Here is a 16,788-nt window from a genome sequence, read left to right as displayed (position 1 = left end):
CATATATGATAAATTTAGAAATATTTATCAGGTTGCTGCACCAAGGTATTTTGATAGATCATTAAACAAACAACTGGAAAGAGATAACAATTTGTAAGGTAATGTTGGTATGGTCAAGAGGGGTACGGAAGTCATTTTTATAAATTCCTCCGAGCGAACGCGATATCAGTATACGGTATATGTAAATCTCCACAGAAATCTACATTTCTTAAATCAATTTCATTACATAAAGTCTATTTCAGGTAGTTAATATATGCAAATGAAACACGGAATGTGGAATTACAATGTCAACCAATCGGAATCCGATAATGTATGCAAATTAGGATCAGGCGCGCGAGGAATTCATAGCACGCGGGGGCGTACCCTGATACTACGATGACGTGACTCAACCGGAAATACTCCAGGAATTGTCAGAACTCACATAAATAGGTGCTGGTTTATGGAGCAAATCAGTTCAGCCCAAACATCGGATCTACAAACATCTAGACTGAAAGTCTAATTCTGTGTCATCTGAAGTGAACAATATAATACATTGAAAGGAGACCAGTTTCACCTGTACACCAACTTGGATTTATAACCAGACAAGGTAAGTTTGAATTGTATTCCCTTTAATTTGGTTTTAAAAAAGTCTTTAAAATAAATTACTTGGTACCGATTAATAATTCTATTTATTTCTCTTATATTTACAATCTGAAAAAATGTCATAAATTACATTTTGAATAAAATGCCATCGCCGTGATATGCGCTGCTGTGTTGACGTGATCATGTACAATATATTCAGCATGCGGTCTTCCAGGGTGACCCCATTCTGCACGATATCTCTAGATAAATACAAGGCTCTTGATTAAAGCCGGATTCCCGTCGTGAGAAATTTGCTCCGAATAAAATTTTATTTGCGTTTAGGCAGTAAAAGATTATCAGTGTCAAAATACATCTGATAAACGTGGTTAACTTTAAATACAGTTTCGGAAATCTATTGTTTTATATAGGTGTTTGTCGTTTGTTTGTTAAGACGAGTTGGAATGTTCAACAATTACTCACTATAAACAGGGAAACATACTAACCAGTTATCATTATCGTATTCAGATATGTTTACCGTGGAAGCATAAGCTGACTTGTCAAACTTGTTCTGGCAAATATGCAGCGAAATTGATTTTGCATGTCAGTCACGAACCAAGGGGGCATGTGTTTATGCAATGATTACAGTCAATGACGGTATACTTCATTATATTTACATTACCGGTGTGTATCCTCTATAAAGACCTACCAACGAAATTGACGTTTACACTTCGGTAAACCTTACGCGTATGAATACATTGGCCTTCAGTAACTTGACGGCAAGCACACTTGGCGTGATGCCAATAAACATAGTGATTTTTTTCTTCAAAGTTCTAACATTTAATAAACCTTTCTTAAATTTAATATGTTGAATAAATATAAGCATAATGATAAAAGGAAAAAAAATGTTGTAAATTTAGATAGGAAATAATTCAAATAAATGATGCTATATTGTGGAACTATATTTGCTTACGTCTTGTGTATGACAATTGTTCCCGCCAAATTGGAGTCAGCTGTTCGGCTATTCCATCAGATGTCGGGTATTCTCGCCTAAGCGTGTAATTTCCAAACAATTGAAACCGGAATTTTTCCATGCGGTATTCTCAAAGAGGAAACCAAATAAATGTAAATATAAGAAATAGGCGCGTCATGTTAAAATATATGTAAAAAAAATGCAGTTTACACACCAGTTAACAACAAAAAATTAAAATTATTTCTTAATTAAAATTTGAAATATAATAAGGCGTAGCTTAAAATATAAGTATCTCTTTTCATTTTATCATTTTTTTTAAATTTTTAATTATGCTCTTTTTCATTTGCCTTTCAGTTCTCAGTAAATAACCAACATGCTCACCAACATAATGAGTCTGCTTGTCTTGATGTGTGTCGTGTCCGTGCTAGGCAGCACAATGCCTTGTCCTAGTGACCAATGTCGTTGTGAGAAAGGAACACGCGCTAGAGGGCGTATCATCAACTGTCGCGCGAGAGGCTTGTCCCAGATCCCTCGATTTGAACCTTCCGACGAAATGTTTTACGAACTCACGCTTGCAAATACAGTGGGGTGTTCCGAGTGTAACAATATCACGGTCATTCCTCCGGGAGCCTTCGGCGGGCTGAAGTTCAAGATCCTGGATCTAAGCGGTAACAAGATTAGACATGTGTCTTCGGAGGCTTTTTCAAGTCTTGTGCCAATGCTGTCTGAAATTTCTATAGAGGGCGACGGCCGGTACCCACCGCCTTATCAAGAGCTGTCCGTTTTGACCAATCTTAAGACGCTCACTCTACAAAACTTTAACCAGCTGTATATGAACCGAGAAAACACAGATCTTCAAAATTTGTTAAATTTGGAGGAACTTCATCTTAAAAACATGGAAATATCGCATATTTCTGAAAATGTTTTCCAAAACCGTTTACCAAAACTTAAACATCTTCAGCTGGCATTCCTTCCCTTGGTAACCTTACCTGCTTTCAGTTTACGTCACCTGACAAAACTAGAAGTATTCCGTGCTATAAGTGTGGGTATAACAGAAATCCCCTACAAGGCATTTTCCGGGTTTGTAAACCTTAAAGAATTAGATCTTTCCCACAACGAAATAAAAAGTATGGTACCTGGATGTTTCGATGGCATAGAAGAGTCTTTGGAATACCTCGGACTTCATCTGAATAAATTGAATGAGAAAAACGTCGGACCTTTGGCAGCTGCGGGATGGACCAATTTGAGACAATTGAATCTCGGTCACAATAAAATGACAAGTGTGCCCGTCGGACTATTTTTTAACATGAACGCACTTGAATATCTTAACCTGGATTCGAACCAGATCGCCTCGTTGAAACCCAGTACGTTTCAGGGCTTGCAGTCTCTTGATTACATGGACCTTTCCTACAACAAACTGTCTTCGCTGTCTAACGGTGCGTTCCTTCACACTCCGAAACTGACACAGCTCGATATTAGGGGGGAGGACACGCCCATTTTCAATCTTTCACGACAAGGTATTCAGGGACTCGAGAACACGCTCAAAGACCTTATACTAACAGACACCGTTGTTTACGAGCAAGAAATGTGGCGGGCTGTCTCTGGGCTTAGTCGCCTTCAAGACTTAAAGTTGGGCGGAACAAAGATCACCGCAATTCCAGATTATCAGTTCATCAACAACCGGAACATGGTCACCTTAATGCTCGACAGAAATAGCATCACTGAGTTGTCACAGAAAACATTCCACGGTTTGGCTGGAACATTGAAGACCATGAATCTCCAAGGTAATGCCATCCAAACTATAAGCAAATGTGTGTTAACATCTTTAACAAACCTCGAAATGCTTTATCTTGGCAAAAATCCTCTGAAATGTGACTGTAACACTGTATCCCTCAAGGACTGGATTATATCTAGGATAAGTAAAAATTTCATATTTCAGTATATGGTAGACGCGGTGTGTCGATCACCATCCACAATCCATGGTCGTGATCTGTGGACACTTGATAACGACCAGCTGACATGTGACACGGAACAGGTGATCTCTAAGTGCGAAACGTTACCGGACGTAATAACAACGACGGAGATGCCGATGACCAGAGTTTCCCCTAGTGTAGACACTGATGTAAACTCTCTCTTCAGTTTCACACGACTCGTTGAAACTCAAAGCACGGTCGAAATTGACTGGTCTTTTCTAGATGATAGAATGGTTTCTGGATCCAAACTAGAGCACCAGCTTCTTGGACAGACTTCTGAAAACACGGTTATTGATTTGTCGCCATCGTTGAAAAACTACGTCATTTCCGGTTTACGTCCGGATTCGAACTACTTGGTTTGCCTAAGTGTTGTGCCAAGAAGCATGCGGTTACCTTCATTAGGGCCCAGAAAAGTTTGTGTCGCTGTCAAAACACTTCCATGAATATTTTAACGAATTCAAAACCTGTACACTGTACTCATTCCTTTTGTCAACATCGCAGTCATATTGTTTGTGTTTTAATCATGATTGGGGCCAAATTGGAAATAATGATGGGTACAATGTTGTTTTATTATAATCGAATCTCTATCTCGTCTGCCAATGAACGAACACCTTTTTATGGCGTGAGTAATGTAAATTAGTATATAGAAAGTTCAATGAAAAGTACTATTTAAGATGATGTGATGTTTTTACATTTTTTACTACATGACCAAAGGATCGCCAAGTACGACAGATTATGAATGGTACAAGGGAGATAACTCGTCAATTCTCTTATAGATAAAGAAATACATTCCATACAACGAATGTCGGATTTCGCCATGATTACGTGTTTGTATACGATATTTATGAAATGTATTTCATGCCGATTTATGAGGACCTTTACAAGTAACTGTTTTCCATATCTGTGAAATCCATTTGAGATTTTTTTTTTGTTTGTACAAAGTGTGTATATGTTTGATAAATGATATCATGTTTTGTTGTTTTACATCGCGACCTGTTGCGAGGTGCTTTTAGCATTTCTAAATTGCCTTTTTCTTAATCGTACACATATACGTATGATACAGATTTCATAATAGGAAGTAATCTTCGATATTACACATAAAGAAGTATGACTCATTGATATATTAAGAAATTATCGTTTATGGCTTGTGGTATATATTGCAATATTAATTGGTCGCCACCTTGTGCTCTAGTCGTTCATGCATTTGTGAAATCAGTTATGTATAGATATGATATTGATATTATTTGTGTATAATATTTTTTATTTTGTTATGAAATTTAAACTTTGTTTTCAATAAAATAAGCAAAAGTGCTGTTAACGTTAATGTGTTTTCTTTTTATACGTGCTGATAATAATATATATAAACGATAAAAGTGACGTCACACGTTCTGTCGCAACAAGCAAGTCGATGAAGCACATCATCGCGAAATCAAGATGACTGAGAAAGAGAGAGAGAGAGGGAGGGCGTGACGTGGGTTTGTGGAGGGGGGATTGTTATTTTGAGAATTTATCAAATCTTCCCTAACCTACCATTTGGTAAAGCTTTACCAAATCTTCCCTAACCTACCATTTGGTACCGCTTTACCAAATCTTCCCTAACCTACCATTTGGTACCGCTTTACCAAATCTTGCCTAACCTACCATTTGGTACCGCTTTACCAAATCTTGCCTTTACCAAATCTTGCCTAACCTACCATTTGGTACCGCTTTACCAAATCTTGCCTAACCTACCATTTGGTACCGCTTTACCAAATCTTGCCTAACCTACCATTTGGTACCGCTTTACCAAATCTTGCCTAACCTACCATTTGGTACCGCTTTACCAAATCTTGCCTAACCTACCATTTGGTACCGCTTTACCAAATCTTCCCTAACCTACCATTTGGTACCGCTTTACCATCTTTTTTGTCGCCTAAAACAATCATACCGTCACCATTACAAAGTATATTTGTATCAATGATACTATTTTACTATCTATTTCAGTAGGAAATAAGCTACATAAGTTCTGATATAGGGGACAGATAATAAAGAAGATCAATCTTCACAGGGATGTCGTAAGGCTGTATCTGTTAGGTTAAGCCGGTTGGCTTGGTTTCTTAGACGTCAGTGAAGAATATTTTATTTCTTAAATCAATATCAAACCATTTGTTTGTCCAGATTACTGATTGTCGGTATAGACGTTTTAATATTTAAATGGAATTGATTAAGTGAGGGTCAATTTCTAACATGGTTAAAGAGATATTTCCAAAGAATTTTGTGATAGACGTAAACGAAAACATTGATCTCTCCGCAAGTGAGCTCCTCGTAAATCACAACATAATATGCTAAGTCATTCAGAACATTTGGTGACATCTTGTTAACAACGGAATAAAGGAGAGAGTTTCCGAGTATCTCTTCCTTGTGAGAGTAACTTTCTGATTTAAACTTTTTTTGCGAGTGTAAGTGCGATACAATCCAGTTACGAGTTTAACAGCTCCTTATTTAATGTTGTCTTGTGTAAAGGAGTTATTTTCTAAAACTGTCACCTTTTCCGGTTCGATATAGTTTTTGTCTGACTTTTGATTAACAATTCAGCATCCATCCCCTAGTCGTTTTGTAGCTGTATTCCTCATTATTGTCGCCTCTTGACTAACTAACAGCTGTTTTCGTGTCGTTTTACTAGCCACATCTGCTTCCACGATTTTCCATGGTATAGACAATTGTGTATATGAAATCTGTCTATGTGCCTGAGATGTGGGTGTGTGTGTGGGGTGGTGGTGGTGGTGGTGGTGTGTGTCGTCCTCTCTGATTGTGTGAGTGGGTGTGTGGGTGTGGGGGGTGGTGGTGGTGGTGTGTGTCGTCCTCTCTGATTGTGTGCCTGAGATGTGTGAGTGGGTGTGTGTATGATGTGGTGGTGGTCGTGTGTGTGTGGGGTGGTGGTGGTGGTGGTGGTGTGTGTCTCCTCTCTGATTGTGTGCCTGAGATGTGTGAGTGGGTGTGTGTATGATGTGGTGGTGGTCGTGTGTGTGTGGGGTGGTGGTGGTGGTGGTGTGTGTGTCCTCCTCTCTGATTGTGTGCCTGAGATGTGTGAGTGGGTGTGTGTATGATGTGGTGGTGGTCGTGTGTGTGTGGGGTAGGGGTGGTGGTGGTGGTGTGTGTCGTCCTCTCTGATTGTGTGCCTGAGATGTGTGAGTGGGTGTGTGTATGATGTGGTTGTGGTCGTGTGTGGGGGGTGGTGGTGGTGGTGGTGTGTGTCGTCCTCTCTGATATCAATATTGAATTGTCTCCCTTCCTACTATCAAATTACCCTTTCCATACGGTTGCTTTCCTTTATTCCAATAATTCACGTTCTCTATTGCCCATTACAGTTATTTTCATCGAAGGTGTTGGTTGAATTTGTCAACATTTACACTTTCCATGTTGCCCTCTTTTCAGTGTTGGCGGCCATTGGTGTTTCACATTGCTTTTGCAACTATTTCCGTTCGATTTACTTTCCAGAAAGCTCAAAACTTCCGAAACGAAACAAGCAAAAAAAAGTATTTAAAGCAAAAACCAAGAATAAAACTTCAAATATATAACTATTTATTTCTTGGAATTTACTTGAAGGACGGCCTGAAAATGAACAATTCTATAACATATGAAAATGGTAAAGGTTACATCACAATATATAAATACAATAGAGGCAATCCTACAATCTATGAATAATCACAAAGACAATGACACTATCTATAAATATAGGTAAAAATAGCCAACAATATATATAAATACCAGTAAAGACAATTCATCAATATATAAATACTGGTAAAGACAATCGACCAAGATATCAATACCGATACAGACAATCCACCAATATATAGATAACGGTAAAGACAATCCACCAATATATAGATAACAGTAAAGACAATCCACCAATAAATAAATACCAGTAAAGACAATCCACCAATATATAAATACCGATACAGACAATCCACCAATATATAAATACCGATACAGACAATCCACCAATATATAGATAACAGTAAAGACAATCCACCAATAAATAAATACCAGTAAAGACAATCCACCAATACATAAATACCGATACAGACAATCCACCAATATATAGATAACGGTAAAGACAATCCACCAATATATAGATAACGGTAAAGACAATCCACCAATATATAGATAACGGTAAAGACAATCCACCAATATAAAAACACCAGTAAAGACAATCCAACAATATATAAATACCGATACAGACAACCCACCAATATATAGATACCGGTAAAGACAATCCACCAATATATAAATACCGGTAAAGACAATCCCACAATATATAAATACCGGTAAAGACAATCCACCAATATATAGATACCGGTAAAGACAATCCACCAATATATAAATACCGGTAAAGACAATCCACCAATATATAAATACCGATACAGACAATCCACCAATATATAAATACCGGTAAAGACAATCCACCAATATATAAATATAAATACCGATAAAGACAATCCACCGATACAATACCAATATATAGATAACGGTAAAGACAATCCACCAATATATAGATAACGGTAAAGACAATCCACCAATATATAAATACCGGTAAAGACAATCCACCAATATATAGATAACGGTAAAGACAATCCACCAATATATAGATAACGGTAAAGACAATCCACCAATAAATAGATAACGGTAAAGACAATCCACCAATATAAAAACACCAGTAAAGACAATCCACCAATCTATAAATACCGATACAGACAATCCACTAATATATAAATACCGGTAAAGACAATACCGGTAAAGACAATCCACCAATATATAAATACCGGTAAAGACAATCCACCAATCTATAAATACCGATACAGACAATCCACTAATATATAAATACCGGTAAAGACAATCCACCAATATATAGATAACGGTAAAGACAATCCACCAATATATAAATACCGGTAAAGACAATCCACCAATATATAAATACCGGTAAAGACAATCCACCAATATATAAATACCGGTAAAGACAATCCACCAATATATAAATACCGGTAAAGACAATCCACCAATATATAAATACCGATACAGACAATCCACCAATATAAAAATACCGGTAAAGACAATCCACCAATATATAAATACCGGTAAAGACAATCCACCAATATATAAATACCGGTAAAGACAATCCACCAATATATGAAAACCTGTATAACAATCCCACAATCTATAAATAACAGTAAAGACAATCCCACAATCTGTAAATAACGACAACTAATCCCACAATCTAAGAATACTAGTTAAGACATCAACATAATCTATGAATAGCGGTAAAGAATTCTACAATCTACAAATAACCGTTTAAACATCCCCATAATCTATAAATAGCGGTAAAGACTGTTCTACATTACATTTTTCCCACAAGAAGAATACAGTTAAGACACTATAACTTCATGTCAAGATCTCCGGACAAGCTGAAAAGAACAAAGGGCGCTAACTCTTGAAAGTATTGTTCAATCGGAATCAGTGCTTCAAAATTTAAGCACGTACCATACCAAGTGTGAAAAAAGACATGGTGAACACTGACTATACATCAACTTGAGTTTGATCAAATGAATATTATCAGAATCTTTTAAAAATGGATTTGACACATGTATATTGCAAATGCCTGTTGATCGTTGAATAAGGGGTAATTAAACAAATATACCGGGACCCTTTGGGACTTTTCACATAGGTAAATAAACCGGTAAGGTTTCTGGGATATCATAAAATTCCAACCGATTGATATTTTGCAAAAAACAAAAACAGGGTTAAACTCAATTAATAGGTATTAAATATGTGTTTTGCTAAATCTTTAATAAATTTTCCATTTTAGATACAATTTTAATATATAAATACGTCTTATCATTGAATTTGTAATAATAATGAAAAACCAACCCAACATCGGCGACTCAAAACCATGTTCAGTAAATCATAAAAGTCTTAAGCCTTATAAAAATGAGAGACAGTAACTCCGTCAAAACTGATCAAAGTCCGACTGATCTCCTAAAGTATTTGTAATTTGAGCTGGTGTAAATCCTAATACATCCCAACTGGACTTTCCATGGTAAGCTCACTACCTTAGGAGTTCGTAGTTGTGGTGAAAATGGTACAAGGTACTGGGAAAATCAAACTTACTCCTCGAACAAAGAAATTTGTCCTGTATCAGTCTGGGCATCAATTTACCACAGTTCATAATGATTATAAGTTGTTGCTTTTTTTTTTACCGCCTCTCCAATAGTCATGACCATATTTGGGGTAAAGACCGCCATGACAGGTCAGGTTGGATTTAAAAATAAATGTACTTATAAAAAGATTTTTTTTAAAGTTGCATTCTATCTATTTTAATCCGGTTACATCTCCGATATCCCCGGGGTAACGCTCTCTATCGCTCGCTACCGCTCTCTGCACCCCTGCAAAATGTCATGGCAAAATTGAAGGTTCATCTGCGACACGTTGTAAAGAAGACGAAAAACGAATCTCGGGTTCGCACAACGGGATATGGTAATGGTTTTGATGTTGGATGTCGCTCCTTTGTAATCTTCAAAAGGAGCGTGCTAGTCTGTTATTGGTAAGTTTTTTTCCCAACTGAAACCAATCAAATTACTACGCTTGTGCCTTCAATTTTTCAATGACATGTTCCAGGAGTGCAGAGAGAAAGTGATTGTAATCCCTGGGATATCGAGGATGGACTGCTGAGTGAATCAAACCATATATACCATATCCTTGTTTTATTAATATGATGATATCACAGCTTGTCTTGGAAACACCTGTAAAACCTGCGTCACTGTTAATTATGGCAACTGACAAAGGACGCTTTTCTTTTCCGAGTTATCCACACTCGTAAGCATCACTTCACTTCCTAATTTTTTAATTGCCAAAGTGTCAGTGTTTACGGGAAATTCTTTGAGACGGCCAGGAACCGAATCAATCCACTCCATAGTTGTTCCGTTGGACAGGATCCATTTCCCATCAACTTTTTCTCCATTAATTCTCATGGTACCGGAAACTAAAAAGATAAAAGACAGTAATTAAACAAATAAATTAGAAATAATAATAATAAAATTAATGTATGATAGATAAAACAATGATAAACAAAATAAATTATGAAATAAATAGTATCAATTATTACTATAAATAAAGTGCACTGGTTCACTAATGGTCATAATGATTAAAATACACTATACAATTCATATGAAGAGACGTATATATCAAAGAACTGTATTGGAATCAGAGTGTATTCATAATAAATTAGTTTTAAAATGGGCAATGACAAATACAGGCCGGTTTTTATTCAATTCTCAAGGCATCCAATAATCATTTTAATGTTTGTGTAAATCAAGAAATAAACATCATATGACTCTTAACTCATTTTGATTGGCTGACACGGTGACCTTTTACCTGTGTAGATTGTAAACACATTCGCGCCAAAACCATCCAAACAAAATTTACGATTGTTTCAGTAGTAATAATTTGATATTTTAAAGGGATTTTAGATAAATTTTTTTTTCTTATGTAGACATTTATCCCGCAAAAGATTTGTTCCGGTTGATAATGATTTATAATGAATTATAATATCTCCGCGAATTTCTAAGAAAAATTCTGTTTTGCAAAAATGGAAAAGAACAAAGTATATACCAACAGAGTTATAATTCCAATTCCATTTTGATAAAAGTAAGAGCAAAGTATGAACGAAAGAGAGATTTACGTGGAGACTCCTGACAAAAATTACATGAGAATCAGATCAGATGTTTTGGAAGAATGAGCGTCTTCTGATTTATTGACGACATCCACCAAGTAAATCTTGGTCAAAACAAGTGATGACACGTTCATACATAATAACAAGGTATACAGTAACGGAACCAACAGACAAACTAACGAGGATCAAACACGTCCAGCTTCATATCGTACAACAGAACCAACAGACAAACTAACGAGGATCAAACACGTCCAGCTTCATATCGTACAACAGAACCAGCAGTCAGACTAACGAACATCGAACACGTCCAGCTTTATATCATACAACAGAACCAACAGTCAGACTAACGAGGATCAAACACGTCCAGCTTTATATCATACAACAGAACCAGCAGTCAGACTAACGAACATCGAACACGTCCAGCTTTATATCATACAACAGAACCAACAGGCAAACTAACGAACATCGAACACGTCCAGTTTATATCGCATAAAATAGAATATTGTTCAATGAAAACATTATGACGACGCTAAATTTCCTCATTAATTACATGCTTTTTATTTATTTTATTTTAATCAATACCTGGTTTGGCTGTCATAACTTTATTTTCCATATTTTTGCAGTATTGTATTCTTCTGGATAAATAGAAGAATGGAAAGAAAATTCTCAATGAGGGAAATCTGAAGAAATACCTATGATTGGAAGAAATTCTTGACTACCTTACTTTAGCTAGGGTAAGCCTTGGGTTAGGTAGTCAATAATCTCTTCCTTGATGAGAGACATGTCTGTTCTACCTAAAGATAGGGTAAGCCTTGTGTTAGGCTGTCATTAGTGTCTTCCTTGGGGAGAGATTTCGATGTTCTTCCTATAGCTAGGGTAAGCTTAGGGATAAACAGTCAATAATCTCTTCCTTTGTGAGATATCTCATTTTTTTCTACCTAAAGCTAGGGTAAGACTAATGTTAGGCAGTCAATGATATCTTCTATGGGGAGATATATCTCTGTTCTAACTAAAGCTAGTTGTATGCTTAGGGTCAGACAGGCAACAATTCTCTCTTTTCTACCTAAAGCTAGGGTAAACCTAGGGTTAGTCAGCCAATAATCTCTTCCTTGGGGAGAGATATCTCTATTCTACGTAAAGTTACGGTAAGCCTTATGTTAGTCACTCATTAATCTTTTCCTTTGGGAAAATAACTCTTTTCTACCTGAAGTAAGGGTAGGCCTTGGGTTAGGTAGTTAATTATCTCTTGGGGAGAGATATCTCTGTCTACCTAACGCTAAGGTAGGTCTTGTGTTAGGCAGTCAATAACATTTTCCAGGGGAAGATATATCATTTCTACCAGAAGCTAGGGTAAGCCTTGGGGTAGGCAGATAATAATCTCTTCCTTGCGGATTGATATCTCTGTTCTAATTAAAATTGGGTCAGCCTAGTGTTAGTCAATCAATAATCTCTTCCTTGGGAAGAGATATATCAATCTCTACCTAAATTTAGGGTTAGCCTAAGGCTTAGGCAGTCAATATTTGTTCCTTGGGGAGCCTAGTGTTAGTCAATCAATCATCTCTTCCTTGGGAAGAGATATATCAATTTCTACCTAAATTTAGGGTTAGCCTAAGGCTTAGGCAGTCAATATTTGTTCCTTGGGGAGGGATATTACTGTTCTTCAGACAGCTAGGGTAAACCTAGGGTAAGTCAGCCAATAATTGCTTCCTTTGGGAGAGATATCTCTGTTACTTAAAGTTATGGTATGCCTAATGTGGGCAGTCAATAATATCTTCCTTTGGGAGAGCTAGAACTGTTCTACCTAATGTTACAGTAAGTCTTAAGTTAGTCAGTCAATGATCTCTTGCCTTGTGAGATCTTTTTCAATTTCCACCTAAAGTTACGGTAAGCCTTATGTTATTCAGTCAATAATATCCTCCTTTGAGAGTGATCTCTCAATTTCTACCTAAATTTAGGGTTACCCTTGGGTTAGGCATTCAATAATTTTCCTTTGGGATAGATATCACTGTTCTTCCTACAGTAGGGGTAAGCCTAAGGTTAGGCAGATATCACTGTTGTACCTATAGTTACGGTAAACCTAATGTTAGTCAGTCAATAATCTCTTCTTCTGTGAGAAATCTACCTTTGCGACAGAAAGCTAGGGTACACTTAGGGTTAGACAGTCAATAATGCCTTTCTTGAGGAGAGATCTCTCTTTTATACCTAAAGCTAGGGTCAGGGTTGGGATTAGACAGTCAATAATGCCTTTCTTGAGGAGAGATCTCTCTTTTATACCTAAAGCTAGGGTCAGGGTTGGGATTAGACAGTCAATAATGCCTTTCTTGAGGAGAGATCTCTCTTTTATACCTAAAGCTAGGGTCAGGGTTGGGATTAGACAGTCAATAATGCCTTTCTTGAGGAGAGATCTCTCTTTTATACCTAAAGCTAGGGTCAGGGTTGGGATTAGACAGTCAATAATGCCTTTCTTGAGGAGAGATCTCTCTTTTATACCTAAAGCTAGGGTCAGGCTAGGTTTAGACAGTCAATAATGCCTTTCTTGAGGAGAGATCTCTCTTTTATACCTAAAGCTAGGGTCAGGCTAGGTTTAGACAGTCAATATTACCTTTCTTGAGGAGAGATCTCTCTTTTATACCTAAAGCTAGGGTCAAGCTAGGGTTAGACAGTAAATGACCTTTTCATTGGGGAAAGATATCTCGATTCTATCTTAAGTTAGGGAAATCCTAAGGTTAGTCAGTCAATAATCTCTTCCTTGGGGAGAAATCTCTCTTCTCTTCTAAATAAAGATACATTAAGCCTAAGGTTAGGCAGTCAATAATCTATTCCTTCGTTAAAGAAACCTCTGTTCTACCTAAAGCGAGGGTAAGCCTTGGTTTTAGGCAGTCAATCACATTTTCCTTGGGGAGATATCTCTCTGTTCTACCTTAAGCTAGGGTAAGCCTTGGTTTTAGGCAGTCAATCACATTTTCCTTGGGGAGATATCTCTCTGTTCTACCTTAAGCTAGGGTAAGCCTTGGTTTTATGCAGTCAATCACATTTTCCTTGGGGAGATATCTCTCTGTTCTACCTTAAGCTAGGGTAAGCCTTGGTTTTAGGCAGTCAATAACATTTTCCTTGGGGAGATATTTCTCTGTTCTACCTTAAGCTAGGGTAAGCCTTGGTTTTAGGCAGTCAATAACATTTTCCTTGGGGAGATATCTCTCTGTTCTACCTTAAGCTAGGGTAAGCCTTGGTTTTAGGCTGTCGGTAATTTCTTACTTGTGAATACGTTATTTCATTGTTTCTCTGTTTTGTTATTTGTACCAGTATTTTGAAAATAAATGTTTGTTTATTTTGTAACTTTTCAACTACTAGCGTGTTCTCCAGATACATTATCAGATACTGTGACATCAGTGATGGCTACAATATCGCCACGTTTCCTCAAGAATCCCTCCACGAGCCGAGATATCTTTGTCCTATCTACGTTAAGGGAAACCGTGGGTAAGACATTCAAGAGTCCCTCCACGAGCCGAGATATATTTGTCCTATCTACGTTAAGGGAAACCGTGGGTAAGGCATTCAATAATCTCTCGGGTTAGACAAAAAGGATCTTTTCTACGGGTAGAAATATATATGCCCTACCATAAGCTCTATCTATCTATTTCGTAATTATTTACGCCATCATCATGAAAAGCGAAGTAATTGGGTATTTTATATCGTAATGTCGTTTCGAAATCAACATTACTGTACTTTTGTTAATGGCCAAAATTTTCAAAGAAAAAGAAAACAAAAAGCAATGCTGTAGATGTCGTGAAAACCTGACCGATTCTTTTTTGCTTCATTTAAAAATGAATAGAAAAAATCACTAGAACTCCAATACAACGACACCGGGTATGCATTGTTGACAGAATATATGTACTTACATTCAAACATTGCTATCCTTTGCAGATGCTCTGCTGAAAAGATCATGGCAAATTGTTCCGTCTTACTTCCACACTCCTCGAAGGCATCCCCATATGTTTTCTTACCTCTTTTTACAAGACACTCACAGTCTCCAATCACAGTGTAGCTAGTACTACAGTCTAAAACAAGAGTATTAGTGAAACTGATGAATGCTCATCGAGAACGACTTTATTGAACACCGAATTTAATCAAAGAGCAATAATTCTGTAATTAATAAGTTGCAGGCCCTGAATTTGGTATGCTGCACATTCTCTTAGTATGACTAATGTATACACCAAGTTTCAATAACTCCTAAATTATACAAAAGAGAGTTATGGTTCTAATAGGAATAGATTATATTGTCATCACAAGATAATCTTTGTTCGTGAAAATCATCACAAGATAATCTTTAGTCATGAAAATCCATTACTAAATAATTTAATATTTAGGATATGTTCTTACATATTGTGAAATTTCATCATAGGATACTAGTAACCTTATATTTAGGATTTAATTCATTGTCTTTGAACATTAACATAAAATAACCCTGAAATTTAAATTGATTATTGTGATAGATTTCCTTGAGGGATAGCAATCGTCAAAGTTTGAAACTGACAAACAGAACTTAAACTGAAATTTGAAACTTGAAGTCTGTGATCCGAGTAGATAAAGGCTATATAGATGGACACTTACCACAACAGGCGTAGGTAAGCGATGACCACTGTCCGCTGGCTAGACACCTGGTCATTTGGACATTGCCGTGATAGTTTTTTTCAGGTACACAGTCAGAGTAGCTGGCAGTTGATCCCACGAGCTTCGAAGAAAAACTGACCGGATATAAAGTGTTGCTACGATACGGTGGGTTGCCACATCCTGAAACAACGTTAACAACATAGGGATTTACTTCCGGACGGCTTTTTAAACAACGATGACGACATCAGATTTTACTTCCGAACGTCTTTTTAAACAACGATAACGACATCAGGTTTTACTTCCGAACGGCTTTTTAAACAACGATGACAACCAGGTTTTAATTCCGAACGGTTTTTTAAACAACGATAACGACACCAGGTTTAACTTCCGAACGTCTTTTTAAACAACGATGACGACATCATATTTTACTTCCGAACGTCTTTTAAACAAGGATAACGACATCAGGTTTTACTTCCGAACGTTTTTTAACCAACGATAACGACATCAGGTTAACTTCCGAACGGCTTTTTAAACAAAGATGACAACCAGGATTTACTTCCGAACGGCTTTTTAAATAACGATGACGACATCAGGTTAACTTCCGAACGGCTTTTTAAACAACGATGACGACATCAGGTTTTACTTCCGAACGACTTTTAAACAACGATAACGACATCAGGTTTTACTTCCGAACGACTTTTAAACAACGATAACGACATCAGGTTTTACTTCCGAACGGCTTTTTAAACAACGATGACAACCAGGTTTTAATTCCGAACGGTTTTTTAAACAACGATAACGACACCAGGTTTAAATTCCGAACGTCTTTTTAAACAACGATGACGACATCATATTTTACTTCCGAACGTCTTTTAAACAAGGATAACGACATCAGGTTTTACTTCCGAACGTTTTTTAACCAACGATAACGACATCAGGTTTTACTTCCGAACGGCCTTTTAAACAAC

General features: G+C 37.0%; 1 protein-coding gene across 1 annotated transcript; it reads left to right on the top strand.

Annotated features, from left to right (window-relative positions):
- Positions 1 to 504: 504 nt before the first annotated feature.
- LOC132544902 (leucine-rich repeat-containing protein 70-like) lies at positions 505 to 4,828 on the top strand. Its single transcript, XM_060208557.1, has 2 exons — positions 505 to 586; positions 1,886 to 4,828. The coding sequence occupies exon 2, from the start codon at positions 1,905 to 1,907 to the stop codon at positions 3,945 to 3,947; it is 2,043 nt and encodes a 680-aa protein (XP_060064540.1). The 5' UTR covers positions 505 to 586; positions 1,886 to 1,904; the 3' UTR covers positions 3,948 to 4,828.
- The last annotated feature ends 11,960 nt before the right edge of the window (positions 4,829 to 16,788 follow it).

This window comes from Ylistrum balloti, unplaced genomic scaffold (genome assembly GCF_031769215.1).
Source record: "Ylistrum balloti isolate Yb309-2 unplaced genomic scaffold, AGI_CSIRO_Ybal_v1 Utg369814, whole genome shotgun sequence".
Classification (NCBI taxonomy): domain Eukaryota; kingdom Metazoa; phylum Mollusca; class Bivalvia; order Pectinida; family Pectinidae; genus Ylistrum; species Ylistrum balloti.
Note: the sequence above shows the minus strand (reverse complement) of the source record. Positions and strands in the feature narration are given on the sequence as shown.

Coding starts and splice junctions, on each gene's coding strand:
- LOC132544902 (XM_060208557.1), top strand. CDS start 1,905: ATGCTCACCAACATAATGAGTCTGCTTGTCTTGATGTGTGTCGTGTCC.